At 48.4% G+C, this 22239-nt stretch overlaps 1 protein-coding gene across 2 annotated transcripts in view; it reads right to left on the bottom strand.

The window, feature by feature from the left end:
• The window catches only part of SPSB4 (splA/ryanodine receptor domain and SOCS box containing 4), an 89668-nt gene extending 70250 nt beyond the window's left edge, over positions 1–19418 (bottom strand). Inside the window, exons 1-2 of one of the 2 annotated variants that reach the window (XM_023192127.1) lie at positions 19323–19418; positions 3374–4220 (exon numbers count right to left, since the gene is read on the bottom strand). In XM_023192127.1, coding sequence (XP_023047895.1) covers positions 3374–4067 — 694 coding nt within the window. In that variant the 5' untranslated portion in view covers positions 4068–4220; positions 19323–19418. Of the gene's footprint in view, positions 1–3373; positions 4221–18194; positions 18820–19322 lie in introns of those variants that run through there. The other variant, XM_023192126.2, reaches the window with a different exon arrangement.
• Between the last annotated feature and the right edge of the window lie 2821 nt (positions 19419–22239).

Here is a 22239-nt window from a genome sequence, read left to right as displayed (position 1 = left end):
GCTATTATTATTTGTGCTCTGGACAACCTGGGACAGCTTCTCCATTTGCCTGGCCTCGGCTCCATGCTTCTCAGTTCACTTAAATGGCAGGGCCCCTGTGCATCCTGCAGCTCTTTGTAGTTAGCTTTGAGATGCTAAGCCATTTCACTCACAGCGTAGCAAAACAATTCCACTTGCAGAAGGTTTGACAATGTTATGCATTTGCAATAGGAAATCACACCTCCAGGAGTTCTTGCCCTCAACAAATACACGCTTCCACAGTTAAATGTAGTGAGCCCTTTCTAAGTCTTGCTTTTACCGTAATAAAAATTCAAAAATTGAGAAAGTGATATCCATTACCTTACTTTCATCATGTCAGAGGAAAAGCCTCTATTAAGGCCATTTTGCTTTAAGCCACAGATGAACCCCAGAATTTGCCTCAGCTCACCTAGTTCATCAACGCAGGGGCACCAATTGCTATGTGTTTGCTCTGTGCCGGTGAGCTTTATCATCCTCATCCTTTTTCAAAGGAGAACACTGAGGTTCAGAAAAAGGAGGCAATCGCCACAGCCATTTGTTGAGTGCTGGGGCCCGGGTCTGACCTGGCTCTGTGAGGGCACCCGGGCAGAGTTCTCTCCTCCTATGATCCTGTGGGGAAGCAACCCCAGAGAGCTGGCCTGCCTTTTGCTTCCAAGCATGTCTTTGACTCTGGTCCCTCACACCCCAATCAAGTCTGAGTTTGGGGACCTGCCACCATGTCCACAACTGACGTTAACTCAGAATCCTTTCCATCCACAGAATCCACCTTGGGTCACCTTCCCTGCTCAGGGACTCCTTAGAGCCAAAGTAGTCCCAAACCCGGGGATTCATGGTAGACTTCAGCCGAGGACACAGGCTATAGGCATCACACAGTCCCTTCCCAACTATCCCTATGTTGGGATAGTTGCAGCTTCTCCTATGGCCCACTCTGGAGATTGTCCCAGGCTGGCCATGAATAGACCTTTCAAAACCAGAGCAGCTGAGCTTCCCTTTTCTGCAATCACACCCCTGTCTGAGATAGAGAACATTACCCCTATCTAGAGAACACACTAGTGCCATAGCAGATAAGCCAACCCTATCACTGAATGGAAGATGCCCCAGGCTTGCATCTGATGACATCTGGCCTCTCTTGCCTCCTAGATTCAATATTCCAGATTCATCCAACCTGAAAAATCACTGCCAGTAAGGAAGGGGATAGAACACTTCATATTTTAGTTCCACCAAACTTTTTCAACCACCTGAAGGATCCATAAGCTTAAAATACCCCAAACACAACTGCCCTTCCCCCCCCCCAACCTCCCTGAGATAAGTCCTTGCTCCTGATCCCAATATGCATACCCCACGGGCTGGAACCCTGTTAGTACCTTGGCTTTGTACCTGAAAACCAGGCAACCAATAAAACCCAAGTGTGAATTAATAGCCAAGAGGAAGCCTACAACAGGAGTATAACTGTTGGCTCTGATAGCTCCCACTGGGTGTCAATGTCAGGCCTTAAATCTCAGCTACCATATTATTGGTGCTACCACACAAGAGCTTACAGCAGCAAAAAGGGGACCTGATACTATCCCATTTTACAGATGAGTAAAATGAGTCTTAAGGAGTAAGAGTGACTCACCAAAGACACAAAACCACTGAGCACTTGGAAATAAGTCACATCAGACTCCAGGGCCTTGGTACACCAAGGCCACTCTTCTAGTCCAGTGATTAATTCCAGCAAATAAATTTTCCAATTCCATTAAATAAAGATTGTTTGTTGTTTCTGTTGGTTTTCTCACCACTGGGATTTGCCTGGTCACTATGTCTCAGAAGGCTCCAGACACTTTCCACAAGGCACTGTGATGACTAAATTAGCCCTTCTCCGGGACATAATCATCAGTTCCTAGATTTAACCCATCAAACAGAGAAAATGGAACAACATTTTGCCATTCAATGGCAATTGTAGGCAACAATCATGGAAATAAAATATGAGCAAGAACATCGACAATTATACCAGAGCGCTGAGCGTACCAGCCACTTTTCCGTTAGCCTGCCACCCTTGGAAACCATCACATGTCCCCTTCCTGTGCTCCAGTAAATGTAAATTTTGCTTGAGTAAAATCTCATCCTTGACTTCTTTTCTGGAGAAGTTTACTCTTTGCTGGAGTGTTACTCTCAGTCCCTCATCTAAAGGGGAGAACATAGGGAAAGAGTGGACTTCGGGGCCATCAGAACTGGGGGAACCCTGATTCTGGCTCTCTGGAGCTCTGCTCTTAAGTTTCCTCATTTCTAAAAGGAGGATCTGCCTCAGGGGCTGATAATTACATCTCTTATTTAGAATGAATAAACTGGAAATTCTAGCTTTCAGCATCGCCTCTGAGAGCTTCATTAGGGGTGTGGCAGGAAGTCTGGATGGTGCTGGTGGGCTGATGTTGGGGAGTGTGCAACCCCATGTGCCTGGCTCCTGGCCCCTCAGCTGAGATTCAGCTCAGGACAGGCAGCCGCGTGTGCCTCGGTCCAGAGGCCACCCTGTCTTCCTGAGTGACTCCCTCCCAAAACCAATAACTGTCTTTGTTCCTATACTTTTTATCTTGCCGGATGCTTGTGTATATTAAATGAGGGCAAGCTGTAGAGTTGTCAGGGGTCAACCCCAGCAGCCTGTGGGATGGTTTGTAGCCTGCAAGGGTATTTTGTTTGCCCATAGACAGTTTTCAGCAGCTGTCAACTTTAAAAATTGGAATAGTTCACACAATCTAGATTTCTGAGCTCTCTTGGAAAAAGTCACAAGATTCCACAACCCAGGGTTTTCATTCCCATGAGGTGACAGTCGGCTGCAGATGACAGGCAGCTGCCCCCCTTACCAGATGGCCCATAAGCGCTGGAATTGGGGTATTCAGCCTCTCGAATACAGTAGGTGGCCAATAAAGGACGGTTATCATTACTTATTACTTATCAATAACTTGAGTACATGGCATTTAAGTGCAGGGACTGGGGACTTGTCAGTACCCTCCCATTGTGACTAGCTTGGGTCCTTTGGTACAACCTTTGTACAGACTGGAAGATTGGTAATTGGCATCAATACTCAAAGCCCCTATTAGGTGCCAGTCACTGTTCTGAGCACTTCACACACGTTATCTTATTTGATCTTCACAGCTGTGAGCTACATTACTATCATAGTGATCCTTTTGCCTATGGGAGAACTAAGGCACAGCCCCACATCACCAGACCAGCAAAGGAGAGAGTCAGGATTGAAACCCAGGTCCCGACTATTCCTCCACACTGCAGGATCCTCCCAACTGGCGATGGAGGCGTGGCCTGCCCTGCTTTCCCAGGGCCTGGCACAACTGAAAGCCCTGCCCCCCAGTCCGGCACAACTTACGGTCAAGGCCGTTGATGTAGCGCATGGTGACTTCGCAGTGGCCCCACACGGCACTCACCACCGGGTATAGCTTCTTGCCCTTGAGACCTCGGAAGGCCACCCCCAGGTACTGGCCGTCCACGATGAAGCTGAGTGTGCCTTCATCCATGTCCAGCACCACGAGCAGCGAGTCGGGCAGCGCGAAGGCCTCCTCGGGCCCCAGGAAAGCCGGGTAGGCCACGCCGGGCCGGTTCTTGCCGTCGTGGTAGAGGCGGCTGCGGCCCAGGTCCCAGCCCCACGACTCGGCGTCACTGCCCACCAGCGCCGTGTAGCCCACGGAGTGCAGGGGAGCACGGGCCGTGGCCACACCAACTACAGCGTGGGTGCCGCGCTGCCGAGCTGGCCAGTTGATCTGCCAGGCGTGCAGGCCGCGGGCGTGGCCCACCTTGCCGCGGATGCCGTCGGTGCTCTGGGCCACAGGGTGCCGGTGGAAGGTGAGCCGGTCGTCATCCTTGACGAAGACGTTGAGCGAGCGGTCCTCAGGGTTCCACGCATGCCGCAGCTGCACAGCTAGCCCCGCCGCTGGCATGTCCAACAGCTGGTCCAGCCGCGCCGGCCGCCCAGGCTCTACACCCCGCAGCTCCCGCTTGGCCGGCCGCAGCGCGGGCTCTCGCACCTCCACCGACTTGAGGCTCCCCGAGAGCTTCTGGCCCATGCTTCACTGCCGGGAGGGGGACGCTGCAGGCCACCGCTACCTCGTGGGAGCCTCCACTCCCCGTAGCCAGGAATGGGCCACGGGGCTGGGAACCAGGCTTCCGGACGGTAGACCTCCACAGCCTCTACCGGGCTGTGGCAGGGGCCCAAGCTCCTGGAAGGAAGCAAAGGGCACGGGTTATAGCAGCAGCAGCAGCAGCAGCAGCCAGTTGCCAATCCCTTCATTTATGTCCATGCCTTGGCTGAGCCCTGTGCATGCACAATAATAGTAATAATTCGTACACTCATATCTGGCACTAATCTAGCACTTGCCATATGCCAGTGTTCTAAATGGTTTATGTTTATTAGTTCGTTTAATCCTTAACACCTCCCTATAAGAGATACACATTATTATTCACCATTTACAGATGAGAACACTGAAGTGCAGAGAGAGGATAAGTGATTAGCCAAAGTCCCACTGCAAATAGGTGACTGAGCCAAGATTCAAACCAAGGTCATCTGGCTTCAGGATCTGTGTTCCAGACCTAGAACAATCATAGGGAGTCTGATTTTAGAAATAAGGCATGAGTCCAGAGCAGTTGTGACTTGCTCAAGATCAGAGCCTGGATGAGAACCCAGGCGCATTTGATCCCAGGGACAAGCCCTGTGCCAAGGCTGCGGGGTCACACAGCTGCTCAAGACACAGGGCTGTAGGGTGTGGCCCACTGGTTCCCAACCCTGGAGTCCTGGGGAGCCTAAATAACCTCCTAAAATGTAGCCAGGCTGGAGAGGGAAGACACAGAACAAGGGTGCAGCAGGGTCACCAAGGACATGGACATCAGGCAGTGTGGGAAGATGGGGTGAGGGCTCCATGGGAAGGTGAATGGAGGTAAACAGAGGTGAGGAGGAAGGATAAGGGAGCCGGTGTCCAGGCTCTGTAGCCAGACAGAACTGCATCCAAATCCCTCTCTCCATCTCTTACTGTGGGTCCACAGGAAAGCCTCCTAGCCTCTTGGATACTCTGGATTCCTTGCCAGTAAAATGAGGATAAAACACCTCCCTCTGGTGATGGGGGAACTTAAGAGACCATAATATAAAGGGTCCTGGAACTTGGCCAACAGGTTTTCCTCTCCGGCTCTGTTTTCTGGGCATCCCATGTGGATCCCCTCCCTTTGGATGGGTGAGCTCTTTCTTCGGCCATGTAAACACCATTAACAGCACTGACCCCAGACTGCCTTCCCTGAGGCAGGATCCTGGTTTTCATGGAAAAGGAATTGACCACCATTACCAGGAAACCAGCCAGAACCTAAGGAGCTTGGACTACTTGGACAGGCCCTGGGTATGGGGAGAGATGGAGAGCCAAGCCCTGTCCAGAGCAGAGGCATGTGCCCTCCCCTCCCTGGCCTGAGAGCTGCTGGGCCCAGAACAACTTCTCCTGAGTCAGATGAGGAGATGGATGGGTGTTTTTCACGCCCTACCTTCCCCGGCCTCAACCTCCCACCCAGACAGTGGTGCACCCCTAGCCAAAGTCCAGGTAGGGAAGGAAAGAACTCTGCTGCCACACAGCACAGACAAGTATCCTGTGGGTTTTTCACCATTCCATTTTATTCTTAACTCTCATATTCTTTCCTTTCTATTGTCAGATCCCAGCTTCAGCAGATGTTGACCCTATTCCGAGAGCTCTGGCTAATGTTCAATCTGAGGGAATACCAGAACACATAACAATTTGCAACACTAGACAGTTTTAAGATAGCAGAATAAAGTTACTCCTTTTCATATCTGAAATCACCCAAAATCAAGGAGAAAAAAAGAAATGCAAACTCCTTCTTCAGCTAACTAGAACACATCTGTAACCTGAACCACAACTTATAAGGAAAGGCTGCCAAAAACAGGCAAGGGCTGCCAAAAGCAGTGAAGATCAAAAATACTGTGAGAAAACACCTAGAGAAGACACCTGTGGTGCCAGATCTCAGACAAAGCTGGCAGAACCACCAGGAGCTGGCATTCCCTGAAGGAAAAAACTAATGATCCCTTATCAGAAACAATGGGAACAGGGCATGTGGTCTGGTAGTGGGAGCTGCCTCCTACGCCTTGGAGGAAGAGGAGGGCAGGGCCAACAGAGGAAACCACAGACCTGCCATCTTCACAGGAAGCAGTGTGTTGGTGAGGCAGAGTAAGAGGAGGACTCTGAATTGGGAAAAGCCCACAGCTGCAGAACTCTGCTGACTGAGTAGAAGCAAAGACTAAAGGAAATCACTAAGACAACCCTGTGAACAAAGTTCCTGGGAACCAGGGAGCAATCCTACCCTCTTCCTGGTACCTCTTCCACATGCGTCTCCTGCAAAATGCTGATCCAAGAAGGTTCACCTCTTTCATAGAGGAACCAGCACAGGATATAGCCAAAGATGCTATAAAAGAAAGAAAGGAATAAACAAAAAGGACAAAACACGACAAACCAAGCAAACTCACCTGAAAAAAAGCTGTCACAAAGCAGATAAAAATGGGAACCAAAGTTGTAAACTAATTTTATAATTGATTATTTCAGAAGGGAGACAACTAGCATGGTCTCAACAAAAGATTAAATCCGTTTTCCCTAGTTATAAAAGTAATCTCCAGAACTAAAAATAAAAATACACATCTTGCAAACACAAACCTTGAACACAATACAAAATAAAACAGACCATGTACTGAAAGATTTTGTTTGAAAGCAAGAGAGGCATAAAAGCATGAAATATGATAGTAAAACTAAGACCAAAATATTAACCATGTCATTAAATGGCCATAGTAAACTGCTAAAAAAAAGATTCTAAGACTGGGGAACAACATAAAACCCCCAACCATATGCTACATATAAGAGACATTCCCCAAAGCAAAGTGATTTAACAATTTTGAAAATAAAGGAAAGGCAAACACATAACAGGGAAGTGTGAACTCAAACTAAGCGGGCACTGTAATCTTAATATTAGGCAAGTAAAGTTGATTTCAGGACAAAAGGTTTTAAGTGAGACAAGAACACTTAATAATAATAAAGAATAAGATCCACAGTTGAAGACTGAACTCACCAAATAGCACCAAAATTCAGAGCAAAAGCAAGAGGAAATATAAGGAGGGACCTTAGACAGACACACATCAGAGGCATATAATTTTAATTTCCCTCTTCTAGCTTATGATGGACCAATGGACCAAAATTAAGTAAAGACACAGAAAAACCAAATTACATAATTAATAAGACCGATCTAATTAGTGTATTCATCAAATTCTATACCCTGAAAACAAAGAATGCATGTTCTTTTCAAGTGTTCATGGAACCATCAAAAAAATTTTCTCGCATATTAGGTCACAAATGAAACTTCCAAAAAAGCAAAAATAATACAGTAGCTGATAACACAGAAGGAAAACTAGAAATTAATCATAAAATTATAGATCACGGAATCCTATCACTTGGGCATTTAAAAAAATTCTTTAAACAACTTGACTCCAACTCAGATCAAAAAGGAAATCCATAGAGAAATTGCAGAATATCTGGAATACAACGATAACAAAAAGCATTCCATATACTAGAGCCTGCGGGATGCCTCTACAGCAGTTCTCAGAGGAAATCATGGCTGGTATATTTATGATATTAAATTTTTAAAAATGAATGGAGCATAATAAAATAGGGAAATAATAGAACGAAGCAAAAACTCAAGAGCTGGTTCTACCACAAAAAACCAAACCAATAAAACAAATAAACTATTAAAGCTAATCATGTAATGTATCATATTATATTATTATATTACTATTATGTTAATCTATCATGTTGATAGTATGTACCTTTGATACGCTATAATGAAATGGCACTTTACCTCTATGGGCATCTTCCCCAAAACTCATAACCTCACTCTAATCATGAGAAAAACAAAGGACAAATTCCATTTGGATGCCATCCCACAAAATGCCTGACCTAACCAGCAAGGTCGTCAGAACCAAAGTCTGAGAAATCATCATAGTGAAGAGGGCCCTAAGGATACCTAACAATTCCACGTAATATGGTATCCCAGATGGGATCTGGAACAGAGGAAGGATATTAGGAACCAGGATTGGTGGCTCACACCTGTAATCCCAGCACTTTGGGAGGCCAAGGCAGGTGGATCATCTGAGGTCAAGAGTTCAAGACCAGCCAGGCCCAACATGGTGAAACCCCATCTCTACTAAAAATACAAAAAAAAAAAAAAAAAAAAAAAAAAGCCAGGTGTGGTGGCACACAACTGTAATCCCAGCTACTTGGGAGGCCGAGGCAGGAGGACTGCTTTAACCCTGGAGGTGGAGGTTGCAGTGAGCCAAGATTGTGCCACTGCGCTCCAGCCTGGACAACAGAGGGAGACTCCATCTCAAAAAAAAAAGAAAAAGAAAGAAAGAAAAGAAAAAGGATATTAGGCAAAAACTGAAATCTGAGAAAAAAAGGAAATCTGAAAAAATATGTTAATAATACTATAACTTAATAATGTTAATTATTAAAATAAGTTAATAATTATCAATACTAGTTCATTAGTTGTGAAAAATGTACAATACTAATGTAAGATGCTAATAATTGGGGAAACTAGGGTGGTAAATGGCGTGACCATGTGGGAACTCTCTGTACTATCTGTTTAGTTTTTCTTTAAATCTAAAACTATTCTGAAGAAATAAAGCCCATTAATTAGAAAAGCTTACATAAATGTCTAAATTTTAGGGAATACAAAAAAAGGACAAAAACTAGAATTCACCTCTTCTACTCATTAACCAGATATAAACATTGTCAGCTTCGGAGGAATTTCGCTTTATTCTCTTTTTTTGTTGTTGTTGTCTACAAATTATAGTGAATTTTATTTTTAAAAATTGGTATAATGGACCTTTATTTAGATTATTACACCTAAAAATGATGTAATTAGCATTTTAACATATTACTAAATATACTTTAAATGCATGACTTAAGTAACTAAATTTTTAAAAACACATAAAACATAAACCATTTAATCATATAATGGGGGAGAAGACAGAAATCTGTAAAATAAGAAATGAATATGGGAAATAACAAAACAGTGTAGCTAAAAGCACTTGTGAAAGAAGTTAGACTTGTTTGTTGTTTTAACATAGGAAAAAATTTGCAGCACACCAACAAATATATGACAAACTCCTACAAATGAATACAAGTACAAAATGTGAAAAGATATCAACAGTTTACACAGAAACAAATGGTTTCTTTGAAAAGATACTCAATGTATCTGAAAAAGAAATGAGTTAGAACTCCATTGAAATGCCATTTTTGTCTATCAGATTATCAAAGGTCAAAAAAATGGATAACGCATGCTTGGAGAATGTGTGGAACAAAAGACAGACTCATACATTGCTAAAATGGATATAAACTGGTTTAGCCTCAGCAAATGGTAAATTAACACCATCTTTCAGAATTGCAAATGTGCAAACCCTTTGACGTAGCAACTCTACTTCCAGCGTTTATTCAGATGTGTTCTCAAATGCACAAAACTACCTATGTACACAGCACATGCATACATACGCAGCACTGTTTCTAATAGCAGCCTGGGCTCAGAGAGGTTGCATAACTTGCATAACCTGGGGTAACACAGCCAGAAAGTATCAGGACTGGGATCAATCCCAGAGTTACCATATGACAAGCCTGTGCTCTTACGGCTTCCTCCATGTTGTTTAGAATAATACCTTCTCCACAGCAATGACTGTAACCAGCTCTGTGTGGCCCACACAGAACATTTCTAAGGAAAACTGCTTTATCTTTGCACACAACCATGCCAACTTTGGAGTTGCTGTTGTTGAAAAGACACTTACAAGTGTTTGAAAGCAACAGCCAAACAGCAGCCTCAGGGGAGACCTCTTACTAGTACTTGGCTTGGCCGGTGCTGGGTCACTGAGAGCACAGTGCTCTCCTTTGCAATCATAGTCTCAAAGTCTCTGTCTCTACCAGAGGCAGGCAGAGATCCTGAAGGGTGTTCACACTGTGGTGTGACAAGGTGGGCATGTAAATAGACAGCCCCTTTGCTGCTCCCCCAGTACAGGGCACACAGCAGAGTGCTCATGTCCGTGAATGGCAAGCTGTTAAGGGAAACTAGCAGCTGGGCAATCTAATGAAGGACAGACCTGGATGTGAATCCCCACCTGTCTGTTGGGGATGGACTTAGGCCAGGACTTAAGTTAGGCCAGGACTTAACTTCTCTGAGACTAGTTGGACTAGTCTGAGACTAGACTTAACTTCTCTGAGACTAGTTGGAAGTACTGCTAACTATGTGCTAACCTTGCCTGCCTTGGCAAGTATCAGAGCAGACACCTGTAAAGTCTGGCACATCACAGGGCTTCCAGTAAGTGGTGAGTGCTGTTTTAAATTGTGGACGTCCTCCAACATTGCCATCTCACCACTTGAATGTGCCTTGCTATGAACTGATTGTGTCCTCCCCAAATTCACATGTTGAAGCCTGATATAGGTTGGATATTTGTCCCTGCCCAAATCTCACGTTGAGTTGTAATCCCCAATGCTGGAGGTGAGGCCTGGTGGGAGCTGTCTGGGTCACGGGGGCGAGTCTGTCAAGGCTTGGTGCTGTCTTAGGGATAGTGACTGAGTTCTGCAGAGAGATCTGCTCATTTAAAAGTGTGTGACACCTCCCCCCACCCCACCTCTTGCTCCTGTTTTCACCATGTGACATGCCTTCTCCCCCTTCACCTTCTGCCATGATTGTAAGCTTCCTGAGGCCTCTCTAGAAGCCAAGCAGATGCCAGCACCATGCTTCCTGTAAAGCCTGCAGAATCTTGAGCCAACTAAACTTCTTTTTGATATAAATTGCTCAGTCTTAGGTATTTCTTTATAGCAATGCAAAAATGGCCTAACACAAAGTCCCAGTGTGACAGTATTTGGAGGTGGAGCCTTTGAGAGATAATTAGTCCATGAAAGTGAGTTCCACCTCCTCTAGGAAGCCTGCCCTGATCCAGTAGGCCTCCAGGGGCCTGCCCTGTACCTCTGTCCACCCTTGAGTCAGTCAGGGGCGACATCTTTCAGGCCTTACTGCTCTGCTTTTTTCTACCTTGAGGGCATTCCTCTGATGGCAGGAAGCTTTCACCAGCACTTCTGTGCTCCCAGCCACTGTCCCATCCTCCATGCCAGACATAAGCCTGGTACTTTGAACATGGGGCAGAGCACACAGATGGACTGTGGGCTTCAGGGAGGGCTCATGCTCTGTTCTTTTTCAGAGGATGAAGCAGAGAAAGTGCCAGGGCTAAAGTCAGGATATGGGGACATGAAGCCCAGTAATGCCACTATCACAGTTGGACTCCCACTCCTGAGCAGCTGACTCTTGGCTGTATCCAGTCTGCTCCTTTATTAGCTACTGCTTTGCATCCTTCCCTGCTTCCAACCCTCATTTATTTGTTCAAAAAATGCTTAGTGAACACAGTGCCGGGCACTGTGCAGCTGAGAGCGAGGGGCACAGCAGTGGCCAACTCAGGCTCATCCCTGCCTTCTCTCTCCAGCCAGAGGGAGTGGCCACTTAGCACATTTCTCCTCTCCTCATCTCCACCACAGCACACAGCACTGGGCCAGGCACACGGGACATACAGCAAAATCCACCTTCCTGATAGGAATACCATCATCTCTCAACCCCGTAAGCAGCCAGCATCCTGAAGAATGCCAAAGGGTGCCTCCGTCTCTTCCCCCAAAACCAAACTTAATTTCCTACGTCATGCTTGGATGGGGATGCTTAATGACATTATCCGGAAGGATCTGCTCTGGGGCTTCAATCATGGCTGATCAAGAAAACAAAAACTCTAATTTGCTAATTGCCATTCCCAGGACCCTAGCAGATGTTCCTACCCGACAGGGGAATGAGGAGACACGAAGTGGCAATGCCACACTGTTTAAGGAACCTCATTAGTTTGAAAAATATGATGCACAGTCTTCAGAGGCCTGGGACCCAAAATCACAGCCACAGAGGCCTGTCTGGCTGAGCTCAACGGGCACGAGGCCTGCAAGAAGACATGACTGCTGTGGGGATTGGTAGTGACTGCGTGAAATGCCCTTTTCTCTGTGTGGCCTCTGGCTTTGGACTTGCTGGAGCTGAGGTGGAGGCAAGTCTCCTTCTTTCATCTAGCCAGCAGTAATGATGCTGGCCTGGGAATCTCAGGCTGCTGAAAAGCATAAGACTCAACCAGTTTCCCTTAGGGAGAGAGCCTACACCGAAGGGGTCAGACTCCGCCACAGATCTGAATAATGACAAAGACTGTAAAAAGAAATCCAGTTAGATACCACTGGAATTCCTTTATAGACTGCACATACCTTTCAAATATATACTACAGCACTTGTAAAAGTACCAAGTTGATCTAATCACGCTCCTGCTCAAAATCCTCCACAGGTTCTCTGAGACTTTCAGGATATTAGATATTAGTGACTCTGGGGAGCTCCCCAGCCCCCTGTGCTCTCACAGCCCTTGTACTTGTGCCCACCACAGCACTTATCACAAGGGGACATGATGTCTGTTTGGCTGCCTCCCTCCCATCGGACTGGGGCAACTGGGGAGCAGGGGCTGGGTCTCCCTCATCAGAGTCCCCATGGGTCTGGCTTAGAGAAAGTGGTGGGTGAATGTCTATGGAATGCACAAGCATGAACAAATGAAGAAAAGCAATACACTGCCTTGGAAAGAACCAACACATAAGAATGAACTGGGAATGCAGAGCACTATGAGCTCAGACTATTTATTTCCTGTCTTTATTTTTCAATTTTTAGCTCTGTGCAAAGGTACCGATGATAGGTGCCTGACCTTAGTTTAACTGGAATGTTTTTAAGACTTTTCTTGTGCAAATATTAAGTAGGGAGGCTGTTTTATTAAAGATGCTCATTCAGAATGAACCCACCAACAATGAATGAACTGAAGAACCCCCAAGGTTCTGTTCATAGGCGTTCATTAGCTTTTCCCTGCTATAGACACATGGAGCTCAGGCTACAACTGGCTGGGCAAGCCCTTTCTTCCCCAAGAGCTCACAAAGAGAGCCATCTGTCCAGTTCCAGGTGGAATCATCTCACGCCTGTCTTCCTGGAGTGAGAATCAATGAGGTTTCCCTGAGCCTCTCCTTCTCCTGGGGTTTCCATGGGAATCCTCCCACGCGTGACTGAGCCAGGGGCCCCCAAGGTGCAAGCTGGGCTGTCAGCCAGCAAGGAGAGCAGCGGATGGGATGAAGGAGGTTTGCTAGGCTGTGACCAGGGCAGCAAGTTCTGCAAGGTCATTTGAAAGAGACGTACCACTGAGCCAGCGAGGCCACGTGCAGTCCAGGCCGGCCTGGTCACTGCAGCTGCTCCTGTGCCCAGAGGCCTGCCCCAGGCACATTTGGAGGTTGTTTGCAGGGCAGCTGGCCTCCCTGAGGCCCAGCATGTCTGGGCTGGGTCAAAGCATGAAGGGAGAAGATGGGAAGGGTGCCATTTAATGAAGCCCTCTGGGGAAAACGATGATGAAAACATGATAAGGTTTGCGTCCAACCCCTCATTTACCTCCCAAGATGAACTTTCCCCACTTGGTATAACTCTTGTCTGGAAACAGAATGCCTAAAAGAAAAGCAGAACTATTCATGCCTCTGGCTTGAGCTAGGTCATAATAGGGACCTGCTGGGATTTCTGAAGATCCCTCTGTTAAGCCTACAGTATCTCTGGAGGCATTTTTGAGATACTAAGGAGGAAAGGAGAGAGGATGACAGGAAGAGAGGAGAAAGGGAGCAGGATCAGGGAGGAAGCTGCTCTAGCCCCAGGAATCTGTACAACTTGCACATTTCATAGAATGCAGATAACAGGTGGATATCTCCTGAAGGTAGACAACAGGTGCAATGTCTCTGTGGCCAGCAAACCGGGCCCAGGCCCACTTGCTTCTGGAGAAAGCAGAGCTCCAGTTCACCACACATGACATTTCACAACTTTAAAGCCCAGATGGATGACTTTGGCACTGCTCCAGCATCTCCCACCACACATATAAGCACACTGAAGTGTAGCGCTTACCACAGCAGCTTTCCTGCATCCTCCTGGCTCCAGGGTCTTCCTGCCTACCCCATCAGTGGGGCACCCCCAAGTCCATAGCTTCAACTTCAGTTTCTGCTTCTCACTCTCTCTCTCCATGCATCTTCTCTTATGACCTGCATCTCCAGCGCCCTGCAGACACTCTCAAGCCAGGTCTCCAGTGCTGCCTTAACTCTCCTCAGCACAAAACCCACCTACTAGAAGCCACTAGCCAGCCCTGCATAGGTGTTCTTTCAAATGACCTTGTAAGGCCAGCTGACCTCTTTCCATCATAAGCCTCCTACCATGGGCACACCCACACTCTCAGCCCTGTGGGACATCTGTGGTCCATGGGTACCTCGGAATCTGTAGGTCCTGGGCTGAGCCTGGCCTCTTCCCTCTCTCACATACCAGGTTCCTCTGCATGTCACTGTTCCTGCCATAGATCCTGTCTCTCAGCTCCCACCACCCAGCCCTGTCACCTTTCCCCTGGTTCAGACCTTGCCTGGATTACCTCACTGGTCTCTTAGCGAGTTTCCCTGACTCCAGTGTTTGCCCGCCAGCCCCCTCTCCATGCTGCCAACAGGTAAATTTGACCAAGACACCCACCAATCTCTTCATTCAACCCTCTAGGTGGTTTCTCCAGAGAGAAGCTGCACCTCTTTGCTTGGAACCTAGGGGACCTCTAGGCTGCTCTTATTTCTCCCACACTGCCTGTCATCACTGCCCACCTCAGACCCGTCATGCCAGACTCTCCTCGTCAGCACATCCTGGGACCCTTCCCATCTTCTGTGACCTGGCTGACATTCTCTCACTGCCCCACCCCTTCTAGCAGAAGCAGAACCAGACGCCCCTCCATGGCAGCCCCCCAGCCCACTGCATCCTCTTCCCTTTGCCCCATTATGTCCTATTCCCTACGTCCCACTGCACCCTCTGCCCTCCATCCCACTTTGTCTTCTTCTTAGCTGTTGATTCCTGCCGCTATCTCTTGCACCACATCTGCATTTCTTGGTGGAGCCAGCACCCAACCAGCCTTTATCTCCAGTACTCATACACAGCCTTGTACCTGTTACCTCTGGTTACATTAAGAAGTGCTTGTCAGACTGAAGAAGGACTAGCCACTCTACACCTCCTGCATGGTTTGCTTTCTTTTTTTTTTTGAGACGGAGTCTCACTCTGTCGCCCAGGCTGGAGTGCAGTGGTGCGATCTCGGCTCCCTGCAAGCTCTACTTCCCGGGTTCACACCATTCTCCTGCCTCAGCCTCCCCAGCAGCTGGGACTACAGGCACACACCGCCAGGCCTGGCTAATTTTTTGTATTTTTAGTAGAGATGGGGTTTCACCATGTTAGCCAGGATAGTCTTGATCTCCCAACTTTGTGATCCGCCCCCTTTGGCCTCCCAAAGTGCTGGAATTACAGGCATGAGCCACCAGGTGTATACGTTTTAAATGGAGTAAGTTCTGAACTCCATGTGTAAAGCAAAAATCACATGCAATCAGCACTGCTTAGGAAAGTTCTTCTAAAGTTTCACAAAGTTCATGATTAACTGGTTTGAGGTATACCACTGTCTTTCCCAAAGGACACGCCACCCACAACTGTTTTTCCTATAGCCTCAAAACAAATCCCTATTTCTTGAACTGATCAGCAGCAAATAAATTAGTTGGCTTATGTAGGAGCCATGTTTGATTAAAAATGTGTTGCTGGTTTTTGAATTTTTTATAGTTGATCTTTTCTTGCCACAGATAGTCATGTTCACATAAATCAAGAGTACATACTATGTTCTTATATAGTACATATATAGGCAGAGACTTCTGGTGACCTCGGTCTAGGGCCTGGCACCCTGTGATTTTCATGCCCGAGACCCTTCACTCCTGTATCAACAGAGAAAAAAACTTTGCGAGAGCATGGATGTGTGACAACAGGTTGGGCAGCTCAGGGGAAATCAAGTAACTCCCGTATGGTGAGTTGTACTAGGTCTTTCCCCAAAAGGGCAAGGAATTCTGCACTGGCCACTACTGCTTGGCCACTTTCTGGAATAGAAATGAAGCCCTTCCAAGGACAGGTCTATATAAATGACGAGGAAGTTTCAGTTGTGTGAAAAAGTAGGAGGAAAAATATTCTAGGCAGGGGGAACAGCAAGTGAATGAGCCTTTGGAGTATTGGAGTAGAACCAAGAAGGCTATGAGAGTGGGTTGGGGGGAGAGGAAAATGGTGATGAAGAAGTGGAGGAGGGCAGTACCAGACCTGAGGACCCCTGGGATCATCTAGATTTTACTCTGTGGCAGCCTTAAGGAGGTCTTGAGCTAGGGAGAAATGTGATCTACATTTTTTAAAGATGCTTCTGATACATGGTTATGACTACTTGCTAATTTGATACATTAAAAACAAAACCTTTTCATTTTAACTTGCATTTTTCTTATTGAGATAACGCATCTTGTCATATGTTTTAGTATCATTTCTATTTTATTTCGCGTATATAAATTGTGTCTTTGCCCATTTGATCTTTTGTTTGTTGACCTCAGGAATCTTTTACATATTTAAAGAGAGAAGCCTGTTGTGATAGGAGTGGCATATGTTATATGTGACAGTTTGCCATATATCTTTTGACTGTTTCTGGTGATTTCTTTTCACTGCAGACTTTATTTTTATATCATTAAACCTATCTTTAAAATAAATGAGAAATACAAACTGGAGAGCTACTTGGGTAGAATGACCAGTAAGTTGGATTTTGTTTGTGGTTTGCCAGAGGTGGCTTAAATTCTTTTCATTACGATTTTTAAAGAATGTTTTAAAAATGGAATAAATTAGAGGGTATGTGTCTCAGAGGAATATGCCCTTGGGTAAAGGATGTTTATATCATGCTTTTACACATTTCACGTCTTCCAGACTTAAGCTCATCAAATTGCGGGGGTAGGGGGCGGGGGGGGGGGGGCAGAGTGGGTGGGAGGATAAAGGGCTCAGAGTCTGAGAGAAGTGAACTCCGATCTTCATCCCCCAAACCCCCGAGGGTGGGGCGCAGACCAGGAAACCAAGCTGGGGGAGGTTAGAGAACTTGCCCAAGGTCACACCACGAGCTGCTGGTGGAGACACATTCGAACACAAGCCTGACTCCAGAACTGAGAGCTCTCCACCTTCTCGCGACAGCGGTACGGAAGTGCCCTCCTCTCCTTCCTACCGGCAGCAGCCTGCGCTTGGCCATGGGCTGGCGGGAGCAGCCACTCCCCCGGTTCTCCAGCCAGTCAGAGGTCGGGGGCTCGACGTCCCCTCCTGGCTTGGAGCCCCTGGCGCGTACAGAGCGACCAGGGCGGATACATTTGCCGCGCTCAAGGCTCTGGCCCCCTACCTCCTTCCCCGCGCCCAGGGTTTCCTGAGCTCCCAACCCCCTCCCTTCCCGAGCATAGACAAGTTTGTCTTCAAGCAAGGCCAGGAACTGGTCCCCGAGTCGCTCTCGGGTCAGGAGACCAGCCTCACTGCCCCAGCGTTAGGAATAAACGGTAACAACAGCCGCCGGTGCTTATTGCGTGACCCGTGCTTTACTTCTACCTCTCCGAATACCCCGGACGAACAGATCCCCAGGAATTATTGTCCCCATTACATGGACGAGGGAACTGCTGCAGCTCCGGAAAGTTGGATAACAAGCTTGGGCTCGCAAAGCTAATAATAATACTAGCTAACATATGATTGAGTGCTTCCTGTGTGCCCGGCACATGCCCACCTACGAGCACCATCCCATAGATCTTTCCAATACCCCTATAAAACATGAACAATTATTCCCATCCTATGGATGAAGAAACAGAGGTTTGGCGCCCTGTCCAAGGTCACCCAGCCAGTGAGTGACGGATCCCGGATCTAAACCCAAGCGGGTGAATCGGGTGGCAGTTTTTTGTGCGTTGTCCACTACGCAGAGAAGCAAAGGGCTTAGAACCCATGATACCAAGGACCGGGCCCCAAACGCCCCAGGGCTGCGCGCAAATCAACCTTCTCGAACTGCCAAAACCTGCAGAGAGGAATTCTCGGGGACTGGGACGCCAGGAGCGCCAGTTGTGTCGAGTGCTGACCCGCACAAAGTCCGTGCAGCCGGATCTAGGCTCCTGGCCCCCGCGCGCCCCTCACCAGGAGCTGGAGAGTACTCACCATAAAAGAGAGGGCAAGCGCCTCTTCGGGAAGAATCCCCAGCGCTGGCAGGTCCTAGACTCGCCGGAGAGGAGTCTGTTGCCGCCGCCGCCGCCCACTCAGGGGCGCCCGAGCGACCCGCAAATGCCCGCTCTCTCCCCACGGCCAGGGGAGCGTCCTCACGGCTGATGCCCGGCAGCAGCGCCCCCTCTGCGCTGCAGGATGGCCTGGAGTTAGGAGCGTTCTTGGCGAAGTTGGAGCTCAGGAGCCGGGGGTCGGGCCTGGAGTGGGGAAGCGCCTGACTGAGGCGATCCTGGGGGCCCTCCAAGGCCCGCGCTTTAGCCGCTTGGAAGCTTGGCGCCTGACCCGGAGGGCGACGAGTCCCGCGCTCAGGGCGCACGGGCCGCGCCGGGCGTCTTCCCCAGCGCCCTGAGCGCACGCAGCGGAAGCAGCAGCTGGGGCCCGGGCCCGGGATGTGGTGTGTTCATCGCCCTCCCCTGGGGCTGGGCGCCTTTGTGCGCGGGGCGCCCTGGCCGCCACGGCCGGCTCTGGATGCTGCAGCCGCCGCCGTCTCCCCCTCCTCCTCCGCCGCCGCCCGCTCCCCGCCTTCCCGGCCGGCCCGGAGGCTGCAGCTGAAAGCCGATCTGGCTGAGCTCATCCCTGAAGGCCACTAATCCAATAGCCGCGGAAGGCGCGGTCGCCGGGAACGCCCCTTCCCCCACCATCCCGCGCCCCAGCCGTCCCAGCCCGGGCCGCTGCCGGCGCCGCCACCTTCTCGAGGCCACCAGCTGGCGGGAGAGGGAAGTGGAGCCCGCGCCCGCGCCCCTATTCGGAGGCGGCGGCGCGGTCGCCATTCACTCACCCGCCCGCTCGCGCGCTCACTCTCTAGCTCTCGCACTCATTCATGCGCGCGGGTCCTCCCGGATTCATTCAAGCGCGCCTGGAGCGCCAGGGTGGGTGCCCCTGACGGGGTGTAGACACCCAGTCACTAGGCAGCTTTGGTGCCTTTACTCAACGCACGTGGGAAATAGCAGCCGGGAGGAAAAGAAGGTGGTTTAATATCCACCTTCCTCGGACACACACATGTCCACACTTTATTTTTGAGATTAGGCTCCAACTCATCACTTAAAGTCCAATTTCATACCGCACCTGCTCAAGGAGCGTTCCCCGCCCGCTCGAGGCGCAGGAAGTCGGTCTCTTTGCTCTACCAGCGCTGATGGTGGGCCGCGTCTTTGGGAGCCTGAACTGAGCGCTGAGGAAAAGGGCGTGGCCAAAACAGAAGCCGCCGGGGAGCTTCTGGTATCTGCGCTTCCTTGGGGAAATTGAAAGTTCTTGTCTTGGTGGCCCTCGTCTGTGCTCCCAGAATTGACTTCAGGTCCATTACGCAGTCATTTGCTGACCCAATCCCTCTCTGTGCCAGGTAAGAGGCAAAGAGTAGATGCAGAGTGCCCATTTCATTAAGGACACGGAAAACAAGTAAAGACAATCCAACTCTGTGAAGGAAACGTTTTGAGAGAGGTTCTGGGGCGAATTTGTCAGACTGAAAAAGGCAACTGGGAATGTTTCCTAGTAAATGTGTCTACATGAATTAGCTCCTGGAGGCAGGGGTCCAACATGGTCACCTGGAGAGCTACCTATCACAGCCCAGAGCCTGTGCTATGAGCAGAGGGAGTATGATGGAGCTGTAGGGATGGATGGTATCTAGGGTCTTGGGTGGGTACTGTACCAAGAGCTTGACTTTCCCCATCACTTGAGGAGGCCTTTAACCAGGGTAGTGACGTTGTTGGATTTGCATTCCAGAAAGACCTCTTAGCAGCCAAGTGGATGGATGGATGGAGGAAACCAGGTTGGCAGCTATTGTAATAGTCTAAGCATAAGATGATGCTTTATGAACTAAGATAACCATGATGAGGTGACAAAAGTATGTATTGACACGTATTTATTGTACTTATTCTAACGTTTCATCATTGTTTGCATGTCTGCCGCTCCTAAAACTGTGAGTCCCCCCTGGAGGGCAAGTATAGGTACCTCACACATCTCTGGATGGCCTGCACCAGCATAGGATAGATGCTGAGGACAGTAAATGTCATTTGAACTGCCCTAAGTGGCAGTGCTAACCTACATCCACACTTGGTGTCTTTCCTTCCTACCTCCTATTGACAAGCTCCTGGAGCACCTCTACTGTGGGCTACTGTGGGGGTTATGGATGTGGCTGGGAAGCAAGAAAAGAAAATGTGTGGAAAGAAGCTCAGAAGCAAAGGAAAGTTTAAAGAAGATGTTCATGCTGATGGTTTCTCTACCAATCTGGTTGACAGGCTGGGTGTGTGTGTGGAGGATGCCCTTTGCTTCCACTCTTTGCTGGGAAGCATCACAGTAGCTTCAAGGACAAGGGAGGGAGGGAGCAGTGGCCACAATTTGAGAAAACAACACCCCTCTCCCTTGGGGGCTCTAGTTAGATTCACCACACTGGCCTTTCCCAATGAGATTATGCCCCAGGCACAAAAGAGTGGCCCAAAACAGGGCCCTCTTGTGTCCCTGCAGACTCCCAAATCCTCCAGCCTCTGGATAACAAGGGATACAACTTGCCATTTGGGGAGAAGCCAGGATAGCCTGGCTACTAAAATTATTTAGATTGCGATCAGCAGCTTCTACATGGCCCTCAATGATCCCTGACTCCTGGTATGTACTCCGTTGTGTAAACCCTTTCCCTTAAAGTATGGGCTGGACTTGCTGATTTGCTTCTCACTAACAGAATACAGCAGAGGTAATGGGATGTTCCTTCCAATATTAGGTTATAAGAAGACTGTGGCTTCTGTTTTGAGCATGCACTCTTGCTCTCTTTTGGGATCACCCCCCTGGAGAAGCCAGCTGCCATACCCTGCAGTGGCACTGTGGAGAGAGGCCCTATGGTGAGTGACTGAGACCTGCCAATAATCACATGAGTGAACTTGGGAGCAGATCTCTGCCCCCCCCCACCACCTGAGCCTTCATAGGAGACTACAGCCCTGTGTGATGCCTTGACTGCAACTTCACGGGAGATCGTGAATCACCGAAACCAACTACCTGTGCTCAGATTTCTGATGCATGGAAACTGTAAGATCATAAATGTTTGTTGTTTTAATCAGTTAAATGTTGGAGCAATTTGTTATTCAGCAGTAGATAACTAATACAAAATGTTCTTCACTGTCCAAGAGTGAGTCTAAAACTACACCCGTGAAAAACTAGCCACAGTATTGCTCTAAAGAATGTGCAGTATTGCATCAGCATAGTCAGACAGCTCTGGGCTTAAATCTCAGTTCCAAGCCTTTGGGTCCTAGCTTTCTCATTTGTAAACAGGAACAGAAGAATGTCTCCAGAGTACAATTGTGGGTTGTAGCTTGTCGTGTAGTAGGTGCACAATAAATCTTTTTCCTTCTACTTCTCAGGAGTAGACCAAGCTCTGTAGCATTCGTGGGATTCTTAGACTAAGGCGGAGTAATGCCCGGGGCAGAAGGTGCAGTAGGGAGCTGCTGGAGTCAGGAGTCCAGAACCCCTTGGATAAAGCAAAGCTGTGACCTTCACTCCTCCTGCCTTTGCTCCCACAAGACATGGTATACAGTCTACTTCCCAGTTTTTAGCTATTGAAATCTTGGACTCCTTCTCTGTCTTGCAAAAGTACTTACCTTGGTTTTACAGAAGTTGGAGGAAAAACTTTCAGTTCTGAGAAATTTTGGAGCTTGAAGCTTGCTTCAAGGAGGTCTGTGGCAACATAGATCTGTGTTGTGTGAGGTCTGAATGTCCTCTGCCCACCCCTCAGGAGCAATCCTGTTTGAGCCCAGTCTGCCATGCGGCATTGCCCATCAGGTGCTCAGCTCTCAAATTCTGTTCCTCTCTACAACCCAAACATCACTATCTCTTTCCCCAGCAGCGAAAGCAGCCCCCTCACCTCTACTCTATTGCTGGGCTTTCTTCATAAAGGAAAAACCATCCTTGCCACTCCCTTCAGAGGTACCCCATGGCCCACAGGATAATGGTCATGCTTTTTCAAGGAATCTGGCTCCCTGCCTACTCATCTAGTTTCACCTCC

This window comes from Piliocolobus tephrosceles, chromosome 2 (genome assembly GCF_002776525.5).
Source record: "Piliocolobus tephrosceles isolate RC106 chromosome 2, ASM277652v3, whole genome shotgun sequence".
Classification (NCBI taxonomy): Eukaryota; Metazoa; Chordata; class Mammalia; order Primates; family Cercopithecidae; genus Piliocolobus; species Piliocolobus tephrosceles.
This window is presented reverse-complemented; position numbering and strand designations above follow the sequence as displayed.